This window comes from Heloderma suspectum, chromosome 1 (genome assembly GCF_057233095.1).
Source record: "Heloderma suspectum isolate Gila_16-S chromosome 1, 16-S_ref, whole genome shotgun sequence".
Taxonomy (NCBI): Eukaryota; Metazoa; Chordata; class Lepidosauria; order Squamata; family Helodermatidae; genus Heloderma; species Heloderma suspectum.
The window spans coordinates 336326549-336354160 of record NC_139458.1 but is presented as its reverse complement, the minus strand read 5'-3'; the positions used below and the strand labels follow the sequence as shown (position 1 = coordinate 336354160).

At 46.6% G+C, this 27612-nt stretch overlaps 1 protein-coding gene across 1 annotated transcript in view; it reads left to right on the top strand.

Moving 5' to 3' along the window:
• Positions 1-27612, top strand: part of LOC146359540 (uncharacterized) — a 180118-nt gene that overhangs the window by 115845 nt on the left and 36661 nt on the right. The window contains exons 16-19 of the mRNA XM_084816571.1: positions 4686-4782; positions 9101-9291; positions 12553-12640; positions 16019-16146. Coding sequence (XP_084672697.1) covers positions 4686-4782; positions 9101-9291; positions 12553-12640; positions 16019-16146 — 504 coding nt within the window. The remainder of the gene's footprint in view (positions 1-4685; positions 4783-9100; positions 9292-12552; positions 12641-16018; positions 16147-27612) is intronic.

Below are 27612 nucleotides of genomic sequence, written 5' to 3'. Positions count from 1 at the left end.
TAAAAAACTCTAAAAATACTTTAAAAAATTGCTATGGGTGCTGATGGTGTTGGGAAATGAGTTGCTAACCAGGGATAGGGATGGTGGAGAATTCCTCCACGGACTCCAATGAGGCTGGATTCTAAAGAATCCGGCCCCCCGGAGTCCGTGGCAGAATGGAGCACTCACCTCTGCCTCCCCCCGGAATCCGTCCGGGTAGGATCCATGTCGGCGTCGATCCTGTGGAGCCAGCTGCCTGCTCCGTATCACTGCCGAATGTCGATACGGCCGGCAACCATTGCCATGCCGTATAGCTGTAAGTAAGTCTCCGTACGCAACTGACGTAGTGGGCGCCATTTGCGGCCGTAAACCTGGTAGATTAACCTAAATGCAGCTGTAAATGGCTGCATTTAGGCTAATCTACCAGCTTTACGGCTGCAAATGGCGTCCATTACGCCATTTGCATCTGGAGACTGACTTACAGCGATATGGCACGGCAATGGATGCCGGCTGTATTGACATTCAGCAGAAACAGGCGTCCGGCTCCGCAGGATCGACACGGAGCAGAGCCGGCCTAGACGGATTCCGGGAGGAGGGACAGATTGCGGAACGACAGGTAGGGAATCTGCCCATTCCTAATCAGGGATACACTATCCAACAGGCACGCAGCAGACAAATGGTTATTCTAACCTCAAATACTTCAGTTCACTGATTTCTTATGTGATTTGAGGAAGCCCAAATGCAAAGATGGAACTCCAGTCTATGATGACTCTTGCATTTCAGTGAGTGATGCAGATTTGCATATAATCTTTATGAGCCCATGGGTTGGACCAGGGCACCGCTTTGTCCCCCACCCCATCACAACTGCGCAGCAATGCCGCTTTAAGTCAGGATGCCCTGCGATATACTCGCTAAGTACTGCGCCCTTCCCTAACAGACTCGCCGTGCCCCCCATTTTACTGAAATGCACAGCTGTGCAGTCCTGTAAGTGTGGGGGTGTGATACTTCAGTGGCTGTTTTGTATTTGAGGGGCTCTGCTGTCTTTCCATCCAATTTTAGGTAAAAAGTGGGTATTTTGTGCACCTTCATTTCCATAGCATCAGTTTGTCAGCTCCCCAGCCTGAGACTCTTGCAGTGGTTCACACTCTCAAGTGTGAGTGCTACGTGCCTAGCCACTGCTCTGAAATGGTGGCCGGAGCGATGTTGTTCCTCCCCCAAGACCCTCCCCCCCAGCCCTTGGGTACTGTGTCCAAAAGCAACTGTTGCGAAGATACCAAGCTGCAAAAATATGTGAAAGTGTGATTAAATAGATGAAAATGCCCCTCTGTGCCTCTGTAACTGCACCTCTGCCAAGGGATGGGGTGAGTAAAGGGACATCACAGAGTGACGCAGGTACTATGCATGCCTACAACACTCTCACTGCAAAATGCGAAGTCAGTTCGGGGAAGGAACACATGGCCTGCAACTGCAGGGAAACCCACAGCAAACCCCAAAAATTGCAGTAAAATGACTCCTTGGAACTCCGCTTTTTCCAGGCGAAAGCCACAGATGGCTGTGAAGTCATGACTGCATCATCTATCATGAGGGACATCGACTCGCACCCGCCCTGGAATAAAACCCCGGTGTAGATGGGGCCCAGGATCTGCCTTGTGTGGGCAGAAGGGCTCTGTTCACAGAAGGTGGCTCCACCTGATTTTCAGGGATTCCCCCCTTCCCCCACACACCACCAGTCACTGCATTAAACAGCATTCCCCAACCCTCTGTGCAGCATTTTCGGGGGCTGGAAGAGCTGCCATGGTAAGGAGGGGCAGGAAAGTCTGCTTTACACCAGCCCAGTTGCGAATGCCTAAATACAGATACAACCCCATCTCTTCTGCTTCCATTAGCTCTATGCATGCAGGGCTTTATGTCAGGCATGGGGCAAACATATTTAGAACTCTGCCTGACTGGGATTTAATTGCATAATTTGTAGGCAGGGGGTGGCTGGATCCAGATTTCAGCTAGATCAACTGCACTGGCAAAAGGAGCCACTCATCCTTCCCATGGCAGCCCCCCACCCTGCTCCCTGAAAATGCTATACAGAGAGTCAGGAGACCCTGCTGAATGGGGTGAGGTGGGGTGTTGGGAAGATCCTCAAAAATCAGGCGGAGGAACTTTCCATGAGCAGAGGCCTTCCTTTTGCAAAAAGTCCCTTCCTCTCACAGAAGGCAGATCCTGGATCCCACCCTATAAATGCAAAATTATACTCTTTGGGGAAGAATTTTCACCGTCTGGTCCAGTTTTATTGGATGAGTTTCAGTTACTGAGGCCTGAGGATGCGGACAAGGTGCTTGGCCAAGTCCGATCGACCACTTGTGTGCTTGACCCTTGCCCTTCATGGCTTATTAAATCAAACAAGGAGGGGTTGTCCGGCTGGGTCCAGGAGGTTGTAAATTCCTCCTTGAGAGAGGGAGTGGTGCCTGCCGCTTTAAAAGAGGCAGTAATTAGACCACTCCTGAAAAAGCCTAACCTGGACCCAGAGGATGTTAACAATTATAGGCCAGTGGCCAACATCCCCTTCCTGGGCAAGGTGCTTGAGCGGGTGGTTGTAGGACAGCTCCAGGCACTCTTGAATGAAACGGATTATCTAGATCCATTTCAATCGGGCTTCAGGCCTGGTTTTGGAACGGAAACTGCCTTGGTCGCCCTGTGGGATGACCTCTGCCGGGAGAGGGACAGGGGGAGTGCAACCCTGTTGATTCTCCTGGACCTCTCAGCGGCTTTCGATACCATCGACCATGGTATCCTTCTGGATAGGTTGTCTGGGTTGGGAGTTGGAGGCACTGCACTACAGTGGTTCCGCTCCTACTTGGATGGCCGATTCCAGAAGGTGGTGCTGGGGGATTATTGCTCTGTGCCATGGCAATTGTGCCATGGGGTTCCACAGGGCTCTATTCTATCCCCCATGCTGTTTAACATCTACATGAAACCGCTGGGGGAGGTTATCCGGAGGTGTGGGCTGAGGTGCCATCAATATGCGGATGACACCCAGCTCTACCTCTCTTTCTCATCAAAACCAGGTGAGGCAGTGGCTGTTCTGAACCAGTGCCTGGGCACGGTAATGGACTGGATGAGGGCCAATAAACTGAAACTCAATCCAGACAAGACGGAGGTACTGTTAGTGGGTGGTTCGTCTGCCCGGCTAGGTGATATTCAACCTGTTCTGGAGGGGGTTGCACTCCCCCTAAAGGATCAGGTTCGTAGTTTGGGGGTGCTCTTGGATCCAGAACTGTCACTTGAGGCACAGGTGAACTCAGTGGCACGGAGCACTTTTTATCAGCTTAGGCTGGTATACCAACTACGCCCTTATCTGGACAGAGATAGCCTAGCTACAGTTATCCATGCTCTGATAACTTCTCGTCTGGATTACTGCAATGCGTTATACGTGGGGCTGACTTTGAAAACGGTCCGGAAACTTCAGCTGGTCCAAAATAGGGCAGCAAGACTGTTAACAGGGACTGGCCTGCGACCTCATATTACGCCAGTACTTTTCCAGCTGCACTGGCTGCCAGTCCATTTCCGGGCCCGATTCAAAGTGCTGGTGTTAACATTAAAAGCCCTTAACGGCTTGGGGCCAGGTTACCTGAAGGATCGCCTCCTCCCATATGTGCCTGCCCGGACCTTAAGATCATCATCAGCGGCCCTTCTCCGTGAGCCCCTGCCAAAGGAAGTGAGGCGGGTGGCTACTAGGAGGAGGGCTTTTTCTGTTGTGGCACCCCGGCTCTGGAATGAGCTCCCTAGTGAGGTTCGCCTGGCGCCTACATTGTACTCTTTTCGGCGCCAGGTGAAGACCTTTTTATTTTCCCAGGCATTTTAGCTTTCTAAATTTTTATCTTTGCTGTTTTAAATCTGTATTTTAAACTCCTGTACTGCTGCTAGGTTTTGTTGTGGTTGTATTGTTATGTGGTTTTAATGTTCTATATATTTTAAATTGTTTTATTGTGTGTTGTTTGGTTTTAGTTTTTGTGAACTGCCCAGAGAGCTTCGGCTATTGGGCGGTATGGAAATGAAATAAATAAATAAATAAAAATAAATAAATAAATCTTCTTAGATTTTCAGTCCCTGACTTTAGGAGTTGATATGCTAAAAGAAAATGAACAAAAACCATGGTGAAAGTCCAGTTTATGGTAACTTTACATGGAAATGAGAATCAAGCCTAGCAGCACCATCTTAGAGAGGTTTATTCAGATCTAAGACCAACTGTATTCAGTGGGGCTTGTTCCCAGCTAAGCGTGTATAGGATTGCAGCCTGGCAAAATTGTGTTTTGGGGTTTTTTTGCAAACTACTTTCCCCTGAAATGCCACTGAAACCTTTGGGGAATCATACCTTCTCTCCTCAGAGCTTCTTTGGTGTTTGTAATAAGCAGCTCAACAAAAAGAAAAAGAAAACAGACTTTCTGCTTTTGAAAAACCATTTACTAGAATAATTTGGATCCCAGCATTCTCTGTGATGACTGCATTTGCCCAGGTCCCTTTGCACCAACAGTGGGGGGTGGGGGGAAGCTTTAAAGAACACAGTCACCCCTAACTGTGCTCTGACATAATTACAGATGGAAGTTTTTAATTTCTTACCTAACATTAACAGGAGAGAGGAAATTGTAAGGTTTAAACCATGTTTTCTCCTGCCACTTTAATATCCCATCGTGTTGTTCCCTTCTACTTCACAGGGATCTGTATCAGACCAACTGGAAAAAGTGAAGTTTAAGATGAAGAAGCTTTTGGAAAGAAAAAAGTACATTGTGAACACAGTACAAGAACTTCAAGGCAAGATCTTTTATATAAAAAACACACATGCACACACCCAGTAAAGCTTACTGAAAACAGGAATAATGTTTTGGAAAGATATTGCAATGGAAAGGAACAGATTTTCTTGAAACACCATCCAAAAAAGAGTTAGGCCTCTTTTTCACTTTACACTGGTGGTGTCGGTGTTGCTGCAGGTCAGCCACTTCCGTGTAATTGGTGAAGGCTAGATCATATGAGAGAAGGCCATAGAATGTGTCATATGGTGCCCAGGCACGGTGCCAAATAGAGAATGGCCCTCTATTTGAAGGTGTCCTCTATTTGAAGGGCTGTCCACTCCATGTCCAGTTTAAAGATAAAAGAACTATAAGAAGGGAGAGCAGGGGCCTTGAAGTTGCTCATCAGTTAGCACCTGAACAGCAGGCTGAGCAGACACACAGGTCACCTGTTCACAATCTTTCCCAATCTTTCTGTATTTCTGTTTGTGTTATATTAATCACTTCTATAGTTGCATCTGAACCATTTTTTGTGCAACCCTGTGTCCTCTTTTGTCCTCTTTTTTGGCCGTGCATGACCTTTTCTCCCCCCACAGTGTGTAACTGGCCACCCAAGATCTGTAGAGCCCATCCACAAACACGGGCTATCCTGTTGTGGGAGGAACTGCAGTGTGTGGGCTCCTCCCCAGTGGACCAGGACTTCTCACTATATCCCAGCAGCATGATATGGAATTGTGCAGCAGTGGTGCCCATGCCGCTGGCATAACTTGAGAAGACAGCCTTAGAGACCAATCCTAAGTAGGGCAGAAAGAGAGATCTGCTGCAGTGCCATCCAGACCCATGTTGGCACACAAACAGTCAGGGCAGGAAGTGGTGGTGCTGGGGCAGTTTTCCGATTGTTTTTTTCCTGGCTGATCCCCTTAAAAAAAAAAAAAGTCCCTCCCATCAGAATCAACAGGAGGGAAATATACCTACACCAGCCTGAGTCTGGAGTGAATAAGGGTCCTGATCCTGAAGCTCCATGGGGGAATGGAGGGGACTGGATCCAACTGATCCAAAGGTACCCCTGCCCCATCCTGGAAAGGTCTACTGCTGCCTATAACTGGTGGATTTACGCCTGCAAAGCTTTCTGCAAATAAATTGGGGCATACCCCAGGATGGACGTGCACACACACCCCACCAGTGGAGGGGTACCTTTTCCCCATCTTGACCATTTGCACGGCTGTCCAAGCGGGCTGGCATTGCTCTGTTAGCAGTGACTATTCCTACCTAATATTATGCAGAATGAAGTAGACTGAAATGGTGCAATTCTGAATCGTTGCAAGTGAGGGACTTTTATTTTTTAATGCTCTCCTGCATGAAATGCTCCTGACGTGTACTAGACTAGCACATTGGCAAGAGGGTTATGTTAAAGCTTTCTTTCTGATATGGTCATTTCGTACAGACAAAGAGACTTTGTTGTTGTTTTTACATTAGGGAGAACATATGATACCAAAACCACCCCCAACTTGCAGTCTGAAATGGCACTACAATGCTGCCACTGCAGTTTATTATTTCTTTCTGCATATTTTAAAATGTTACTTACATTTAACTACATTTCTAAACTGCCATTCTGTCAAAGCACTCAGTGAGGCTTACAGAGTACCATGATGGCTTACAGTCTAAGAGACATGATATAAAATGGTGGCAACGGGGGAGAGGGGAGGTGGCAGGGAGAAGAATATGAAATCAAGCAACTCTTTCAGAATATTACATAACATAATGGAACTGCAAGGTAGAGTTCCAGGAAGAGGAGAACCAGTTCACAGTTGGTTCATCTGAGCTGATGGAGAGGGCCTCGCTGTCTCACCTATTTTCCTGATGGAGCCAGCTGGGATGATTGCTAATGGAATATGTGCAGTGGATAATGTGTAGAATGGTTCTAAGTTTTACTAAAAGTCGTGGAATGAGAATGAGTGTCAGGAGACTTAAGGGCCAAAGCAGACATTATTTTTAAGCTGGGGTCCCCTGCATGGTGTGTCAAAAGTTTGGCTTTTCACTCCTGCTGACATTTGGGTGAACATAAATAGTGAGACAATCCTGGCAAATACTGTGTCCTTAAAAACCTACAGGACTGGCAGTTGATTTATTCTTTTAGTAATCATTTCTCAGGCCCAAACTAGTTGATACATGAATAGTGTCACAGGACAGGAAGGCCTGGCGTGCTATGGTCCATGGGGTCACGAAGAGTCGGACACGACTGAACGACAAAATTTCTTTAATAGCAGCTCCTGGGAGCCCCAATCAAGATCAGGACCATGAAGATGGAGGGATTGGTCAATGGCAGCTTTCCTTCTGGGGTGCAGAGCAGCTTCAGGGAAACATTTTTTGTGGGGATTGCAGTGTAGATGGGAGAGGGTAAATTCCCCTCTCCATGCAGCATGGTCTTGATTTTTTAACACACACATAGGGACAGGGCTCTGTAGTTGGGACCATTCAGAAGGGGTTCCTGAAAGAACTGTTGGCATTCTCTTCAGGAGCCCCTTCCTTCTTGCTGAGATTGTACTCTTATCTATTAAGGCAAGAATCCTTAAGCCATCTATTTTGTATGCTAAAAGACTGCTAAATGCCAAGAAGGAAACCTAGAAAAACAATGCTTTGTTGAGCAACTTGCCAAAGGCAGATGGGCCCATTATTGGCTAACTTTGTCAATAATTTTTGGAGAGGCTCAGACTGCCTTAGTTCATAGGGACAAACAGTTCTTCAGAGACAGAATTTTTAAGGTAGATTGTTGTGAAAATGTGCCAGGCATTTTCGTCATGGTGCAGCCTTTTTATAGAGAGGAAAATACTTTCAGCACTCAACAGTAACCTTCAGGAGTTGACTTTTGTTGCCCTTAGAAAGGCATTTGCCACTCTTTGTTTTCAAACAATGCCCTTAGCATATTTGGAGGGAAGTATAAAGGGATCACTTTTGCATAGCAGTTGTGTATTTGCAGCACTGGGGAAATAGAAGACGTAGTCACCTGTTGCATTGTCCTCTGCATAAGGAACCCAGAGTTCGCATTCTAGATCTTTCGAAAATAAGAGGTGGATGGCTTCCAGTTGACATTATCTATGACTTGTTGGCAGATTATAGTAATTCCATCACAAACAAGGCCACTACCTTTGCAGTAGCAACACAGAAAATTTGTCATTAACTTTTTTAAGATGTCTGCAGTGGATTGTAAAGGAGATTATCTGTTTTAGACCTTTTGTAAATGTGTGTCACTGTTTGGATTGCTTTTATTGCTTTTTGTATTCTGCATTGCTATATTTTATATAGTATTTTGTAATGGCCTTCATGCCATAGACAAATAAATTCAATTCACACGCACATTATTTTTTAAAGAAACAACAACAGACACATGAAATGCAATCACACATTTCATGCATCATCTAGTTTGACCCTCAGAATTAATCAAGTTATCTCCCTACCTGGCTACAACAGAATGTCAGAATTGCATAATATATTCCTGAGGAGGATGCAAGTGACATTTCCAAAAAGCTGAAGAAGAAAGGATTGTGCAGCCTAATTACAACTCGTAATTAGGGGATGTACGGGATTTTGTTTCAGTTTGCAAATCATCCAAACATGCCCCATCTGCAATCCTGAATGTGAATGCAAACAGGAGTGCATTAAAAAAACAAAAGTTTGCACATTCCCGAGCTTGTGATTGAATTTGAAAAATGCATTTTTTTTAAAGTGCACTTTAAAAGGCACATTTTTTAAAAAAGCATTTTCATACTTTAGTCAATGTGGGGGAGCGCACTTTTGAAACATGCACATAGAAATGCACACTTTTCCCATTCAAAATGCCCACTTTCCCTGTTCGAATGAACAGAAAAGCAAGTTGCAAATAAAAACAGGAGTGAGCTGAACCCAGCTTCAAAATGAAGTTCAGAAAATTTCATCAAATTTGAAATCCCTGGTTCTTTACTTGTCATGCCCATGCCCATACAAAATTACTTACAGATATATATCCTATGTTTGGTGGTAGCGGCATTCAAAATCTACTAGTGTCCGAGACTGCTTTCTTGCAACATGCATGCACACTTCATAGTGTGGTCCTCAAGAAAGTACACATTCATTCACCATATTATTTACCTCTCTTCCATAAATAGCAGTATATCATTCTTGATTTGTGGGGCATGTCTCATGGAATATCCAAAAAATGCCAATAACTCCCTGTATCCCCATGGTCAAAGTAGTAGATTACATGTTTTGCTGCAGCTTCCCTAATGTCATGCTGGCAGTCTAAGCTTAGCGATATGGGAAAAATAAAGAAAATAAATGGCCAAAGTTTGATCTTTCTCAATGGTCAGATCAAAGAATGCAACTCCAGGCAACAATGACCAAGCAGCAATGCCACACAGCTGACCAGAAGAAGAAAAAGAAGAGAAAAGAAGGGAAAGAAACACCATTTGTTCTAAACAAGGAGGAAAAAGAAGACAGCCTGTGTGGAACCCCATTGTCTGCACTCACATCTATGCCTTCAGGTGTGCCAGTCAAGCAGGTAAAAGAATCATAGAATCATAGGGTTGGAAGGGGCCTACAAGACCATCGAGTTCAACCCCCTGCTCAATGCAGGAAGCCTGATTCCCTGGTGGTCTCTCATCCGAGTACTAACCAGAGCTAACCCTGCTTAGCTTCCAAGATCAGACAAGATCAGGCACATCCAGCCAGTATTTGATCAGTCATCATTATTTTAAAAAATGTGGCACATAGGTGGTAAGCATGTTCTTTGTTTAGCTATATGGTTGCAAGTCCCTTTGAAGCCAACTGACTTTATGGCATTAATGTAAAATGGAATGATAGTTACCCCCTAAAGCTTTGTCTTTCACTTCGAATGAAATTACTTATAATTGCTCATAACATAACATACTAATTTATACAAGGTTCAAAGCCATTAGCTTCAAAATGGGCATTTGGCTACCAAAAGGCCAGCTGTGCCAGCTGATGTATCAAATTTTACATCCTGCCTTCAGAGTGATAACCAGCCATTCAGCAAAATGTATGAGTGTAATCAACAACTATAACTGATTGTGCTATATTGGCATGCAAGACAAATTTCTTTCCAGTTCTAGCAGTGATAGATTTGGGCTGAAAGGGCTTACATGAATTTTAAATGGTAACAGCCCTCAATCAGCTTTAAAGTGGAATAGCACTGTGTGCAAAAAAAGAAAAGAAAAAAAAGACTCTGTTAATATGACAGTTAATATGGCTAGGGAATGGTCAGTTAAAAACAGCTGATCAGGATCACAAAGTAAATAGAATTATAATAATAAAATGCAACTTAGCCATAGTTGGCAGCATACTAACATCTCTGAAGGGAATTAAAGTCAATTCAGAGTGAGAGCAAAGCATCCTGAATTACGTGAACCAGGAGCTGCTGGGACCTGTCAACAGCTGCCTGATATAGTGAGCCACTGAACTCCAGGTGACAACTTTTCAGTGAAGTACCTGAAAGCCCTGGACTGACTCCAACCATGAAAGTGGGCATCAGGAAGAGTATAAGAGGGCATCCTTATCAGTTTGGATTTAATAGTCTTAATGGTTTTCCTGAGCTCTGGTGTGTTCCTGTATCCTTGGTTGTTCTTGTTCCTGACAACTGGCTTTCTCATTGAGTCAGTCTCCTGATTTGTCTTCCAGTTCTGCCTTGTTCTTCAGTATTGACTACTGGTTTTGTTCCATGCCTCTTGGTTCCTGACATGCCTCAGACTGCTGTGCACAGTACAGCCCTGACACAAACATGTTCAAAGCAATCTCTAAAAAAATTGCCAACAAAGGAGGGCACCATGGTGATGGTGAAGGATGTTCATGAAAACAATAATTACTTTCAACTGAGTTTTTGTTTCCTTCAAAATCCTTCTCATGTTTGACCTAAGAATCCTATGTTCTCCTTGAAATTATATTGGGGAAAACTTTGATATCAATTCTAGTAACAAGTCTTTGGGGAATGGAGAACAGTAGGCAAAACAAAGAATAGTTACTTACTCTTACTCAAGGAGTAATTATTTCCCCACTTCTTTATGAACAGCTGCACTCCAAGAATCAGTGAAGCTACTTTTTGACAATTTGGAAGCATGCTTTCCCATCTGGATGAAGCAGGGCCATAGATAAAATGACAATTGGTCGTTTTACCACAAGAATACAGTGCAATCTGCAGCTTGGAGGCAATTTCCAATGTGACACAAGGACTAATGTAAATGACCTCTCATTAGTGTAAGAGACCTCTAGCAGAATGCCAGTAGCATTAGCTGGCATGGTGGGATTCCCCAGGAAGCCCATGGTGCCTGCTAATGCTGTTGGCATTGCAGTTGAGGCCCCTTATACCAATGCAATGTAGCTTATGTTAGCACCGGCATCGCATTGGATACTGCCCCTATTTTTTCTTACAAGTAGTGTAAAACACCTCTGCAAAGTGACAAGAAATCTTAAATGCCATGTGCGGATAACATCAGAGCAATCATTTGTTGCAGTACAATATAAGAGAAACAAACAAACAAATATGATTCCCTAATTTCTCCTTGTGGGTTTTTTTTTTTAAAGATCACAGATAAATTAAGAGCATCTGGAAATTAGAAATTTTGGAAACTTAAGATTCTGGCAAACGCACGCACGCGCGGTTGTTTTCTCATCTTTCCTTGTGCCTTTCCTATAGACAAAAATGATTAAGAGCAACCTCACAGCCAGCCATGCCAACACAAATAACAGTCCTGAAAATATATGTCACTGATGACACAAGGAGCTCTTGTGTCTATGTCTATGAAGGGTTGTAGCTCAGTGACAGAACACATGCTTTGCACACAAAACATCCTCAGCATCTCCAGGTAGGGCTAAGGGGGGAAAAACCTGCCTGAAACCTAGAGAGCTGTTGCCAGTCAGGGTGGACAGTGCTGGGCTAGATGGTCTCATTCTGTACAAGGCAGCTTCTTATATTCCTGTGCACTGTTTTTCAGTTCATATGTATTATTAATCATCGACACTGATGTATCTGATTTGGTTAAGACGCTGAACTGCAGACTGGAAGGTCGGCAGGTCAGCAGTTCAAGACCCGAGTGCTGCGTGATGGAGTGAGTTCCCGTCTTCAGTCCCAGCTCCTGCCAACCTAGCAGTTCGAAAGCGCAAAATTGCAAGTAGATAAATAGGTACCGCCTCGGCGGGAAAGGTAACAGCGTTCCGTGCACCTCGGTGTTCAGTCATGCTGGCCACATGACCACGGAAGCGTCTTCGGACAGTGCTGGCTCTTCGGCTTAGAAACGGGGATGAGGACCGCACCCTAGAGTCGGACACGACTGGTTGGGGACACCTTTACCTTTTACCTTTATAGAGTAATAGCCAATTATCTTAAAAGGCACTTCCTTTTGGCATGTTAATATTTAGTATAGCCAAGAGCCAGTAAAGGCATGGCCTTTGGATCTTGCTATGGATCTTGCCCTTTCCTTCTGTTCTGAAACCCAAAATCTCCCTGGCGTGTCCAAGTAGGCCTGTGCGAGACTCCTGTGATGAAATCCTGGAGCGCTGCTGCCAGTCAGTGAGGACAATACTGAGCTGGATGGACGAATGGTCTGACTTGGTATAAGGCAGTAGTTTCCTGTGTTTCTGTGTCACTTGCAAGACAAGAGAAAAGCAGAGTAGAAAAGAGTATTTTGAACAAGTGCAAATTGTGAAGACGTCGTCTTGAGTGTGCTTGTATCTTTGCAAAAGAAGGCATAACTATATATTTAACAGGATCAGTTTGAAGTGAAAAGCTAACTCTATTTTTTCATTTGAGGCTGATGTGTACGAAAATCTGGATCTTAAAATACACCTTTTCTGGAACAAGTATAAAGAAATCAGTTCAAAATTATCGGAGCTGAGCAGTAAGTATTTTGATGAACAGGACTTTTTTTTTAAAAAAATGCTAATTCATTAAGCATGTTTCATTGCACAAATATGACTTCAGCCTCACATGTCCTGACCTCCTTGTTTAATTTCACAAAGGGGATTTCCTCGACTATCTCTGCTTCTAGGATTAATAGTTTATTTTCTTATATTTCCAAATTGTATGTTTAATGTCTCTGTCCCAGACAACCCTTCCCCTCCCCCCACTCTGTTCATGTACCTTCTCAAAGAGCTACTTCTCTGGGAATCACTACACCAGCCTAAAATCCCACATTTAAAACGGGCCTTTCTGTTTCCGCTTTAAATGCAGGATCACAATGACTCCTTTTTCACATGCTTCCTTTCCCCCCACCCTTTCCCCCTTCTTCTTCCCTTATCTGAGTCCTCCATTATCTTTCATTGATCTCACTCATCTTCTTGCCACTTTTCCCCTTTTCATGGAGGAAACTGAAGCAGAACCAATGAGGTAATTTGATAGCTCATTATCTGCGATCTATTTAAAAACAACAAATGGCATTTAGTGCAGGAGACGCCCTGAATGATCACAGCATCATCTAAAGAGCCCGCAAACTTCCGTGAAGGAGCAATCTCAATCTCAGGATAAAAGCTCGGTGTGAAGGAGCCCTAAGGCTGCTACAAGGCAGTATGGTGTCCATGTGTCCTACTTTACTGTTTTTTTTTTACTGTCCTTTATTTGAAGAGCTGTCAGAGGACAGTCCTCTATTTGAAGCTGTCCTCTATTTGAAGGGCTGTCCAGATCAAGCTCTTGATCTGTTTAAAGATCAAAAGTAACAAGAAGGGAGTTGTTCACCACAATTAGCACCTTGACGCAGACTGAGCAGGCAAACAGGTCACCTCGTCACAGTCTTCCTCACTATGGTGAGATGCAGTGTTTTCCTATAAAAATTAGAGTATTGGAGATGGATCCAGATTTACACTGGACCAATTGAGCTGACGTGGACTTTCCTGTCCCTCCCTTCCCATGGCAGCCCCTCCAGCCCTCTAAAAATGCTATACAGAGAGTCAGGAGACCCTGCTGAATGAGCTGAGCTGTGATGTGCAAGGGAGGGAGATACCCCAAAATCAGGCAGCAGGACCTTCCATGAGAAGAGTCCTTCCTCTTGTGGAAGGCAGATCCTGGATCCAACCCAATATTTTTAAATTTGCAACTATACATATTTTAACATATGCAAATATGAGTCCACTTCTGTCTTCTCTTTTTTTGGTGACTGATAATTCCCTCCTTTTTGGTGATGATGCATAAGCATTGACCCTACATTGGGTACACCCAAAACTGCCTTCAGGTGGCAGCTGATCCATAAGGAAAGCTGTTTTGTGTGTACCTTATGAATTGGCCCCCACTGCATAGCTGGACTCCATGTTCAAAATAACTTTTTAAATTGTTAATGTGGAGCAGAGGCAAACGAAATATGGAGGCAGATCTGCTGCCATCATTTCTGTTTTTTCCTTCTTGCCATGACATTGTCAGATAAGAGAGTGAAAAGGAATTCCTGAAGCTGCCTGGGGATATTTATTTTTGTCAGATGAAGACAAGTTTGCCAGTAATCTTGAGAATCCATAAGAACGTGATGTCCAAATTCAGCTTGAAAGTGGCCATAGTAAACAACTGGAGGGCTCTGATAGCATATTGTATGGCCTGCATTCTCCACAACATCCTCATAATAGTCATTTTTTATTTTATTTTTAAATCACATTTCCTGCCTGGGTAGGATAATACAACAGGGCAAATACTCTGGAACTAGACAAAGTCTGCTACTGAGGATGTGTGTTAGGTGTGTGTGTGTGTCCAATGAAATTAAAAAAACAATATCAGTTCAGATTCATATTGTATTGTCCCATTGTGTTTTTGTGCTGGAATATTTTGAACGTCCTTTTGGTTAATAAGAATAAACTTCTGGCTGGAAGAGGCTGGGAATTGTAGTCCAACAGATCTGGAGGGCACCAGATTGGGGAAGGCTTCTCTATGAAGTCACAATATCAGACCAACAATATCATTTACCTAAACAGTCTACAGGAGATATATGGCATACTCAAAGCAAATTTTCACATTTTTCATGATTTTCACATACACATTGAGGAAGCACATACCTGTAGTCTTAAGTATGGTTTTGTTTTGTTTTTGGGGGGGATTAGGATGAGGAAGAGGTGCCCTTTCGGTGACAGAGAGGAGCTCTTCTCATAGGGTGACCCCATCAACCCCAGAGGCCTCTGGTACACCCACAGGAAGCTCTGTGGGCTTAGGAAAGCCAGCAAGGCTTTGAAGTGGTGGCTTGCCCAGCCCCAAACTCCCCCCTTAAGATTGCTCTGTAAGTCCTCCTCTGCCCATTAGTACAGGAGAACACATTAGGTCAGTTCAGATCAGAATTTACAAAGACCAAATTCCTCAAGCATCCTTAGTGGCCACTGGCCACCATATGCTTCAGAAACTATGAGAACTTAGATCAGAATAGGGAATCTTTTTCGGCCCAAGGCCAAATTGACTCCAGACAAGCATTTCTCACTCATCTCTCTCACACACACATACAGTGGGGCTGGTGACACAACACGCTAACCCGCACTTAGTGGCTAACATGGGTTCTTTGTTGAACCATGGGTAACAGGTTGTCTGAACCCAGGACATTTTCCACAGGGTGGCTTGTTAACCATGCAGTGTGGCTTATTTTTCCTTGAACAAGCCACCTTGAGAACCCATGGTTTGTTGCTGGGTTGTTCAGTGTGGTTAACAAACATTACCTGGTGGAAAATGACCTAGGTTCAGACAACACGCTAACCCACATTTCAACTATCAATCCACAGTTCAACAACAGCCCACACTTAACCACTGAGTGTGGGTTAGCCTGTTGTGGGAACAGTCCCTCTGTGGGTTTCACCTACCTCTTGCCTTCCCTGATCAGGGGAGGTGAGGGGCAGATGAAACCCTCTGAGCCAGTGCCTGAAGGACCAGCTCCTCAAGGCACCAGCTCAGTCTAGTGCCAGCTTCACTCCCCACATCTTTCACTCCCTTTCCTAATTATGGAAAGCCAACTGAACCATGGCCTTGAGCAGCAGCCCTTGAGGCCACGGTTCAGTCAAGAGCCACTCTCTTGGCCCCTCTCCTTTCTCTGAGAGGGTGGGGCCTCTTCAGGGGCTTTCACAGGCTGGATGGGGCGGCCAAGCAAGCCAACTCCAGCCCCTGTACAAGAGGCTTACCACCCATAACTTACCTGCTGCATTCAGGCTCTCTTCAGAATCTTGATCTTTTTATTAAAACGTTTATTTTTAAAAGTTGCTTTCCCAGTATCAATTCTTCCTTGTTTTTTGCTTATTTCTTGCCCTCTTCACATCCCATTCTCTAGACACAGAGAGGATTTTAGAACAGAAAAACAAAGAAGCTTATGTAGAGGCAATTGTACAGAATTCCAAGATTCCTACAGAAGAAAGAAGGTTACAAAGTGCTCTGTATCGGAGATTACACCCAAATAAGGTATGTATTAACTACTTTGTAAATACATTTCTTTATCTCCGTGGGTTTGTGTCTATTACTCAAATCAATGTTAAAAACCAAAAGCAATAGCAAAAGTCAAGAAGAGGGTGATGACCCCAAGGTCTTAAGGAGGAAAAAAACCTTGTGATCACGACTGAGGTATGAGAATAAAAACTGTAAGACCCAAGTTCTTTAAAAGTTGCTCCTGCAACTGCTAAAATGAGATTATTCTAGTATGTTATACTTCTAAAACAGCCTTTCCCAACCATGGGTCCCCAGATATTGTTGGTCTACAACTTCCATCATCACCAGCCAGCATAGCTTATGGTCAGGGATGGTCAGAGTTGTCATCCAGCAACATCTGAGGACCCAAGGTTGAGAAAGGCTGCACGAACAGAACAACAGAAGAAGAGCCGTGCTGGATCAGACCAAGGGTGCATCTAGTCCAGCATTCTGTTCACACAGTGGCCAAGCAGCTGCCCATGGGAAACCCATAAGCAGGACATGAGTGCAACAGCACCCTCCTGCCTATGTTCCCCAGCAACTAGTGTACATGGGTGTACATAGCAACTGGTGTATGTAGGCATACTGCCTCTGATACTGGAGATAATATATCCAAGGGAGGTCTGCTGCAAAGAAATCCAGGACGTTTGTGGCCCTGCAGATTTTCCTGGGCCTCTGGTGCATCTGCCAGAGTTTGCAGGGTGGCTCTCTGTCTTTCTAAAAGCTGTGATAGACTAATGAAAGCTACCTTTAGCCAATTGCTGGAAAATTACACCATAATTGGTGTGTTTTACGCCATTTGCGGTTGTACAGCACTTACTTCTACGTAAATTGCATCCATTTACACCAGAGAGCCCCTTCATGGATCACTGCCTTGTTGTGGTGAAGGGGCTTGCGTAACTCAGTGAAGCCATAAGCTATGCCGTGCAGGGCCACCCAAGACGGACAGGTCATGGTGGAGAGTTCTGACAAAATGTGGTCCACTGGAGAAGGAAATGGCAACCCACTCCAGTATTCTTGCCAAGAAAACCCCATGGAACGTGCCACAAGGCTAAAAGAGATGACGCCGGAAGATGAGCCCCTCAGGTTGGAAAGTGTCCAATATACTACTGGGGAAGAGCAGAGGGAATTTCCAAGTAGTGCCAGAAAGAGTGAAGCGGCTGGGCCAAAGCCGAAAGGACACTCAGCTGTGAATGTGTCTGGTGGTGAAAAGAAAGTCCGATGCTGTAAAGAACAATATTGTTTAGGAACCTGAAATGTAAGATCAATGAATCAAGGTAAGCTGGAGGTGGTCAAACATGAGATGGCAAGATTGAACATCAACATCTTGGGAATCAGCCAACTAAAATGGACAAGCATGGGCGAATTTAATTCAGGTGACCATTATATCTACTACTGTGGGCAAGAATCCCTTAGAAGAAATGGAGTAGCACTCATAGTCAACAAAAGGGTGGGAAAAGCAGTACTGGGGTACAATCTCAAAAACGATAGAATGATCTCAGTACGAATCCAAGGCAAACCATTCAGCATCACAGTAATTCAAGTCTATGCCCCAACCACCAAGGCCGAAGAAGCTGAGGTTGATCGGTTCTATGAAGACCTACAACACCTTCTAGAACTAACACCAAAAAAAGATGTCCTCTTCATCATAGGGGATTGGAATGCTAAAGCAGGAAGTCAAGAAATCACCAGGATAACAGGCAAGCATGGCCTTGGTGTACAAAATGAAGCAGGACAAAGGCTAATATAGTTTTGCCAAGAGAACACGCTGATCATAGCAAACACTCTTTTCCAACAGCACAAGAGGTGACCCTACACATGGACATCACTAGATGGTCAATATCGAAATCAGATTGATTATGTCCTTTGCAGCCAAAGATGGAGAAGCTCTATACAGTCAGTAAAAGCAAGACCTGGAGCTGACTGTGGCTCAGATCACGAGCTTCTTATTGCAAAATTTCGGCTTAAATTGAAGAATGTAGGGAAAACCACTACACCATTCAGGTGTGACCTAAATCATATCCCTTATGAATATACAGTGGAGGTGAGGAATAGATTTAAGGGATTAGACCTGATTAGGAGTGCACGAAAGCCACTTACCTGGTCTCGCAGCTTTTTGTGGTGGGGGGGAGGCGCTTCGCTGCTCTCCCCCCGAAGTTCAGGCCGGGGGGGGGAGGCTTCCCGCCTCGCCCGGCCGAAATTCAGGCCGGGAGGGAGGCTTCCCGCCTCGCCCGGCCGAAATTCAGGCCGGGGAGGAGGCGCCTCACCTCACCCGGCCGCGAAATAAAAAGTTAAAAAAAAAAAACGCCCCCGTGATAGGCTACGTGACGATTTACGTAGCCTATCACGGCTGACTTTGCAAATCTAGCCGTGATAGGCTACGTTAATTGTCACGTAGCCTATTTTTAGTTTTATTGGAATGGCAGCGGTGGCAGCCGGTCGAAAGATCGGCTGCCGCCCCCGCCCCTGACAAAGACCCGACGAACCGCCGCCGGAACCCGCCGCCGGGAGGGACATTCAGGAAAGGTAAGTCCCATCCCGGGGGGGGTGCGGGGGTGGGGGGGATTAGAGAATTTCTCCCCGAAACTTCTTCGGGGGGCCAAACACGTTGGCGCTCGGCCCCCCGAAGTTTCGGGGAGAAATTCTCCGCCAACCCTAGACCTGATAGACAGAGTGCCTGAGGAGCTCTGGACGGAGGTCCATAACATTGTTCAGGAGGCAGCAACGAAATCCATCCCAAAGAAAAAGAAATGCAAAAAAGCCAAGTGGCTGTCTGATGAGGCTTTACAAGTAGCTGAGGAAAGAAGGGAAGTGAAAAGCAAAGGAGAAAGGGGAAGATATATCCAACTGAATTCAGAGTTCCAGAGAATAGCAAGGAGAGTCAAGAAGGCCTTCTTAAATGAACAAAGCAAAGAAATCGAGGAAAACAACAGAATGGGAAAGACTAGAGATCTCTTTAAGAAAATCGGAGATCTCAAGGGAACGTTTTGTGCAAAGACGGGCATGATAACGGACAAAGAAGGCAGGGACCTAACAGAAGCAGATGAGATTAAGAAGAGGTGGAAAGAATACACAGAAGAACTATACAGGAAAGATCTTAATGTAGGGATGTACGAAAATCACTTACCTTTCGGGGATTATGCTGATGGTGGGGGGGAGGCGCTCTGTTCCTCCCCCCCCCCCGGAATCCTGGCCGGCCGGCTGTGCTCTACAGTGATCCTGCGGAGCTGCCGGCTGGCTCCGCCAGCAGCCGGACATCCGGACATTGGCTAGCAGGGACGCAAATGGCGGCGGCCACAGCCGCCGCCGTTTGCATTCCTGCAGTCAGCCGTGATAGGCTATGTAAATGTTTACGTAGCCTATCATCGCTGACTTAAAAAAAAAACAAAGCGCATCTACGCTATTTGCGTTCCCCTTATTTTCGCCGTCTTAGTCTACGTAAATGTTTATGTAGACTAAGACATGCCAAAATAAGGAACGCAAATGGTGGCGGCCATGGCCGCCGCCATTTGCGTACGCGCGGTTTTTTGTGGTTTTTTTTAGTCAGCCGTGATAGGCTACGTAAACATTTACGTAGCCTATCACGTTTTTTTTTTTAAACCTAGCCGTGATAGGCTACGTAAATCTTTACGTCACCTATCACCTATCACGTTTTTGTTTTTGTTTTTTGTTTTTTTAACTGGAAATGGCGGAATTCTCTGACATCCCTAGCAAATTCTTAAAGAGATGGGAGTACCAGACCACCTTACCTGTCTCCTGAGAAACCTGTACGAGGGTCAAGAAGCAACAGTAAGAACCAGACATGGAACAACCAATTGGTTCAAAATTGGGAAAGGAGTATGACAAGGCTGTATATTGCGCCCTGCTTATTTAACTTATATGCAGAGTACATCATGAGAAACGCCGGGTTGGATGAAACACAGGTCAGAATTAAGATTGCTGGGAGAATTATCAACAACCTCAGATACGCAGACGATACCACCCTAATGGCAGAAAGCGAAGAGGATCTAAAGAGCCTCTTGTTGAGGGTGAAAGAGGAGAGTGCAAAAGCTGGTTTGAAAGTCAACATTAAAAAAACTAAGATTTTTGTATGATTTTAAGATTTTATAATGTTGATATCACGACAGGCAAAAAAAATATTTACGTAGGCTATTACAGAGAAAAAAAATGGGAACGCAAATAGTGTAGTGGGCGCTATTTGCGTTCCTTTTTTCGCCGTAATAGCTTACGTAAATATTTACGTAGGCTAAAATGGCGGGGGGGGGGGGAGGAACGCAAATAGCGCCCAGTACACTATTTGCATTCCCCTTTTTTTCGCCGTAATAGCCTACGTGAATATTTACGTAGGCTACAACGGCGAAAAATAGGGAACGCAAATGGCGGCCACCATAGCTGCTGCCATTTGTGTACGCTGTTGTTGTTGTTTTTTGCCTGCCGTGATAGGCTATGTAAATACTTACGTAGCCTATCACAGCAGCCTGGCTGGACGCAAATGGCGGTGAGATGTATGGCTGTGAGAGCTGGACTATAAGGAAGGCTGAGCCCCAAAGACTTGATGCTTTCGAATTGTGGTGCTGGAGAAGACTCTTACGAGTCCCCTGGACTGCAAGGAGGTCAAATCAGTCCATCCTAAAGGAAATCAACCCTGACTGCTCATTGGAAGGACAGATACTGAAACTGAAGCTCAAATATTTCGGCCACCTAATGCGAAGAGAAAATTCCCTGGAAAAGACCCTGATGCTGGGAAATATAAGATTGAAGGCAAAAGGAGAAGGGGACAGCAGAGGATGAGATGGCTAAATAACATCACCGATGCAATGAAGATGAACTTGAGCACACTCCGAGAGAGAGCGGAGGACAGGAAGGCCTGGCGTGCTATGGTCCATGGGGTCACAAAGAGTCGGACACGACTTAACGACTGAACAACAACACCACCAGAGAGCCAGTATCTGCAGGAGAAGCCACCACCCAGGGAAGAGGCAGTGCCTCCTGCTGTTGCTTGCTGCTGCTGTTGCTTGCTGCTTCTGCTGCTGGTGCCACCACCACAACTCTCCCTGTGGACTTCTGCCTGGCAGACCGCCATTCCCTGCAGGACCAGGCCCCCAGGTGTGCTGACTTCCTCCACCTGTCCCTTCTTGGAAAGGCTATATAAGCTGGCTGGCTGAGGTGGGCTGGGAGCAGGGATGGCGGAGAATTTCTTCCCGAATGTCTGGGAGGCCGAATGCCAATGCATTCGGCCCCCTGAAATTGGCGGTGAAATTCTCCGCTGGCCCCCCGCCCCCCCCGGGATGGGACTTACCTCCTGCGAATGTCCCTCCCGGCGGCGGGTCCCGGTGGCGTTTCGGCGGGGGCGGCAGCGGCGGCCGGTCTTCTGACCGGCTGCCGCCGCCGCCATTGCAAAATAAAGTAAAGTAAAAAAAAAACCACACACACCCATGATAGGCTACGTAACAATTTACATAGCCTATCACGGCTAGATTTCCAAAGTCAGCCATGATAGGCTACGTAAATCGTCACATAGCCTATCACGGGTGACTTTGGGGGGGAAAAAAAAAAGCGTTTACGCAAATGGCGGTGCCCATGGGGCGCCGCCATTTGCATTCCTTAGTTTGGCACGTCTAGTCTACGTAAAGATTTACGTAGACTACGGCAAAAATAAGGGAACACTATTTGCATTGCCCTTATTTTCGCTGTAGTCTACGTAAATCTTTACGTAGACTAGACGTCCAAAAATAAGGAACGCAAATGGCAGCGCCCCATGGGTGCCGCCATTTGCGTATGTACTTTTTTTTTTTTTCAAAGTCACCCGTGATAGGCTACGTGACGATTTACGTAGCCTATCACGGCTAGATTTCCAAAGTCAGCCATGATAGGCTACGTAAATCGTCATGTAGCCTATCATGGGTGACTTTGAAAAAAAAAAAAGCACGTACGGAAATGGCGGCACCCATGGGGCGCCGCCACTTGCGTTCCTTAGTTTGGCACGTCTAGTCTACGTAAAGATTTACGTAGACTACGGCGAAAATAAGAGAACGCTATTTGCGTTGCCCCCCATCCCTCCACCCCCCACCCCGGGACGGGACTTACCTTGTGTGAATGTCCCTGGCGGCGGCGGCGGCTCCGGCGGCAGTTCGGCGGTGGCTGCGACAGCCGGTCTTCCGACCGGCTGCCACCACCACCATTTCCAAGCAAAAAACAAACAAACAAACAAACATGATAGGCTACGTAAAGATTTACGTAGCCTATCACGGCTAGATTTTTAAAAAACACCGTGATAGGCCACGTAAATGTTTACGTAGCCTATCACGGCTGACTTTGAAAAAAAAAAAAAAGCGCGTACACAAATGGCAGCGCCCATGGGCACCGCCATTTGCGTTCCTTATTTTGGCATGTGTAGTCTACGTAAACATTTACGTAGACTACGGCGAAAATAAGGGGAACGCAAATAGCGTTGCCTATCACGGCTGACTTAAAAAAAAAAAAAGCGCGTACGCAAATGGCGGGGCCCATGGGCGCCGCCATTTGCGTTCCTTATTTTGGCATGTGTAGTCTACGTAAACATTTACGTAGACTACGGCGAAAATAAGGGGAACGCAAATAGCGTTGCCCTTATTTTCGCCGTAGTCTACGTAAATGTTTATGTAGACTACACATGCCAAAATAAGGAACACAAATGGCGGCGCCCATGGGCCCCGCCATTTGCGTACGCGCTTTTTTTTTTTTTTAAGTCAGCCGTGATAGGCTACGTAAACATTTACGTAGCCTATCACAGCTGACTGCAGGGACACAAACGACAGCGGCTACGGCCGCCGCCATTTGCATCCCAGCAGGAGAGGAGGTTTCGCGGCCGGAGGGACGGGGCGCCTCCCCCCCGGCCAGAATTTCGGGGGGGAGGGACGGGGCGCCTCCCCCCACCACGAAGCAAGCTTCGGGATCAGGTAAGGGCTTTCGTCCATCCCTACATCCATGACATGATCTGGGATGAGGGTGGAGACGTGTGGCATGTATTATGGAGACCTGGCTGGCTGAGGCTGCTACTCCAACTCTTGCAGCCATGTGCCCAGCTGGATTTTTGTATGCACAGCAGCCAAGGGCTGGGGGTCAGGGAGGGGGAGTGGCTGTTACCTACCAGGAGTCCTCGGTCTTCACCAGACTCCCTCTCCAGGAGACCAAGGTTGCTGAGTGCATGTACTGGAGGTTGGGCCCGAAGGGCAGTCTGGGGATTCTGCTCATGTACCACCCACCCCGTTGCACCACTGACTCCCTGGCCAAGGTGCTTGAGGTGGTCTTTGATGTGCATGTGCAGTCCCCTAACTTCTTGGTGTTGGGGGACTTCAATGTACATTCAGAGGCTGTCCTCATGGGGGCACTTAGGACTTCATGGAGACCATGGCTTCCTGGGAGCTGTACCCTATTCCAACTGGGCCCACCCATGTAGCCACTAGACTTTGTGTTTGTTTCTGGAGAAGCAGGGAGTGATCTGGAAGTCGGGGGTATATCCACCACCCCCTTGTCATGGTCAGATCACTATCTGGTGACGTTGGACTTCTCAGTTCCACAACCCCTCCACAGGGGCAGAGGACCCATTAAAATGGTCTGCCCCAGGCGTCTTATGGATCCGAATGGATTCCTGAACACGCTTGGGGATTCTCTGGAGCACACAAAAGGCCACTCAGTCAAGACCCTGGTGTGTTGGAATGCCGCAATCACTGGGGCATTAGATCAGGTGGCTCCGAAATGCCCTCTCCCCCTGAGCAGGGCTCGGACTGCTCCATGGTTCAATCTGCATTTACAAGCTCTGAAACAGGAGGTGAGACAGCTAGAGCACCAGTGGTGGAAATCTCGCTCCACAGATGATCAGACACAGGCTAGAGCAGTATCTTCAGCCTATCATGTGGTGGTGAAGGCAGCAAAAAAGAAATATTATGCTGCCTCTATCGCATCTGCAGAGTGCTGTCCCAGGAGGCTGTTCCACGTGGTCCGGAGCCTGTTTGGTCCAGTTGCTCCGGAACTGCTGGAGCATTCTAAGGCCTCCTGTGAAGCCTTGGCAAGGCACTTTGCAGATAAAATTGATCAGATTAGGAGTGTTATTCTGTGCACCATGGATACAGTTAGTGAGTGAAAGGCGGTCTGTGGCAAACTGGTTTTGTGGGATCGGTTCCACCTTCTTCCTTCTGATGAAGTGGGCAAGGTGCTTTCATCTGTAAGGCCAACCACCTGCTTACTTGATCCTTGCCCATCTTGGCTCTATTATGAGCTGCAGAGAGAGGCTAGGGATGGACGAAAGTCCCTTACCTGTCGTCGAAGGACGTTCCCGGTGGGGGGGAGGCGCTTCGCTGCTCCCCCCACGAAGTTCAGGCCGGGGGGGGAGGCTTCCCGCCTCGCCCCGGCCGAAATTCAGGCCAGGGAGGAGGCTTCCCGCCTCGCCCGGCCGCGAACGCAAAAGTTTTTTTTTTAAAAAAAAAAACGCCCCCTGATAGGCTACGTGACGATTGACGTAGCCTATCACGGCTGACTTTGCAAATCTAGCCATGATAGGCTACGTCAATCGTCACGTAGCCTATCAGGGGGTGGTGTTTTTTTTTCTTTGATTGCAATGGCGGCGGCAGCAGCTGGTCGAAAGACCGGCTGCCGCTCCCGCCCCACTCGAACACCCGCCGAACCGCTGGCCGGACCCGCCACCGGGAGGGACATTCGGTGAAGGTAAGTTCCGTCCCGGGGGGGGTGCGGGGGGCGGGGGGGTTCGGAGGATTTCTCCCCAAAACTTGTTCGGGGGGCCGAACACATTGGCGCTCGGCCCCCCAAAGTTTCGGGGAGAAATTCTCCGCCATCCCTAAGAGAGGCTGGGTGAGGGGATCAGGGTGTTGGTGAACGCCTTCCTTAAGGAGGGAGTGATAAGACCACTCTTTAAAAAGCCCTCCTGGGATCCCCAAGTGCTGAACAACTTTCGCCCAGTTTTGAATCTGCCATTTTTGGGCAAGGTGTTTGAGCGGGTGGTGGCGATGCAGTTGAAGGCACGCTTGGAAGAAGCCAATTATCTAGATCCATTTCAATCAGGCTTCAGGCCTGGGCATGGGACAGAAACGGCCTGGTTGCCTTGGTAGATGATATGAGGAGGGCTCTGGATAGGGTTGAATGCTCCTTCCTTATTCTCCTTGACCTCTCAGCAGCTTTTGATACCATTGACCATGGTATCCCCCTGGACTGCCTGGAGGGGTTGGGCATTGGAGACACTGTATTACGGTGGTTTCGGTCCTCCCTCTCCAGCAGGTACCAAAGGGTAGCATTGGGAGACAAGGTTTCGAACGCATGGCCGCTCACTTGTGGGGTGCCACAGGGTTCCCTCCTCTCCCTGATGCTATTTAACATCTATGTGAAGCCGCTGGGGGCTATCACCAGGAGGTTTGGGTTGCGGTGTCATCAGTACTTGTCGATGACATGCAGCTCTACCTCTCATTCAAATCTTCACCAAGGTTGGCCGTAGAATCCCTGCCCAAAGTCTGGAGACGGTGAGTGGCTGGATGGGGAGGAATAAGCTGAACTCTGACAAGACCGAGGTACTTTTGGTGGGAGACAAGAGGAGGTTGGGGGATGCTGACCTGGTGTTGAATGGGGTATGGCTACCTTTGAAAGACCAGGTCCGCAGCCTGGGGGTCATCTTAGACTCCCAGCTGTTCATGGAGGCTCAGGTGTCAGCTGTGAGCCGGACAGCGCTGTACCAACTCCATCTGATACGGCGGCTGTGCCCCTACCTTCCTGACCATCTGCCCCCATCAGTAGTACATGCCCTGGTCTCCTCTCATCTAGTCTACTGTAATGCGCTGTACATGGGGTTACCCTTGAAGACGGTTCGGAAGCTGCAGCTGGTGCAGAACACGGTGGCTCGCCTAATTAAAGGCAGCCGCTGGCGTGATCACATCACTCTGGTGCTGAAGAAGTTGCTCTGGTCACCAGTTGTTTTCCGGGCCAAAGTAAAGGTTGGTTTTGACCTTTAAAACCCTATATGGTTCCGGCTCAGCCTATCTCAAGGAGCACCTCCAGCAACACCAGACAGGCCACTCAACAAGATCAGCCTCAGATGGCCTTCTCTCTGTCCCATCAGCCAGGACGGCTAGGCTGGTGAGGACGAGGGAGAGGGCCTTCTCTGTGGTGGCCCCGACTTCGTGGAACTCCCTCCCTAGGAAACTCCACCATGCCCCCTCTTTAATGAGCTTCCACCACCCATTAAAAACGTGGTTGTTCAGGCAGGCATTTGGGGTGGGTTAGGGTATTTTTAGAAATACGATGTTTTAATGTGGAATTTTATTGTTTTAAACTGTTGTATTATTGTACATCGCCCAGAGTGGCCAGCTGACCGGCCAGATGGGCGATTAAGAAATTTAATAAATAAATAAATTCGGTAGAAGTAAGTGCTTTACAGCCACAAATGGTGTAAAATACACCAATTATGATCATAATTTTCCCGCAGTCATCTAATGGTAGCTGCCATTAGCCTATTGGAGCTTCTAGAAAAACAGAGAGCCACCCCGCATGAAACCTGAGGACATTCAGGTAAGGGGAGGCAGTCCACTGCAGTCTCTGGAAGTCTGATCCCTGGGAATTTGGACTCATTTGGGTCCACAACAGATTTCTCCAGCAACCTTAGCCCCAGTACAGATCACTGTGGGACTCCATTGGGAGAATTTACCATTTATTCCTACTCTGCTTTCTGTTCTTTAACCTCTCTTCTTATTCTGTAACTGCTAAGTTTGTTCAGGAGTCTTTGGCAAGGGACCTTGTTAAAGACCTTTTGGGAGTCCAAGTAAACAATGTCTACCAGATCACCCCTGTCAGATAATAAGTTTCCAATAATGTCCAAGCTGTTATAAGACTGTGAGCAACATAGCTAATCAGCTAATATTTATCAGCCCCATGGAAACTCAAAACAGAGTATTATGCCAGAGAGCGTTGTGTTTCCACTCTGGAAGTGGAATTGTCACTTCATTTATATCACTGGCTTGGGAGACATTCAACAAGCCAAACATAGCTGCCAATTCAATTACTTTCCCAGACTGCTACTACACTGACCCACAGAAGCTGCCACTGGCTGAGTGAATTGGTCCAAACTGTGTTTGGGATCTAGTGCCCTTAAAAATTGGATGAATCAGATTTGCGGGTCATCGCTTTAGCTTCTTGCAGGTCAGCACAAGAACACTCAGGGTACAGCAGTAAAGTCAGAAATTATGTGTTCCAAAATAATTAGAGATTGAAATAAATGGGAATGTTGTATCCATAGTATTGCACATCTGGAGCACACATAAAGTTCACTAGCCTCTTTCAGCCATTCTCCCTGTTGTGATTGTCCTATGTGATGGAACGGGGGATCCTATGTCCTGTCAACAGGTGGAGCAGATAGGCTGAAGGGCCAGGGCCAACAGGCATTGCTCGCTTTCCCCCTCATGCAACTGTTGATCGTATGAAGGA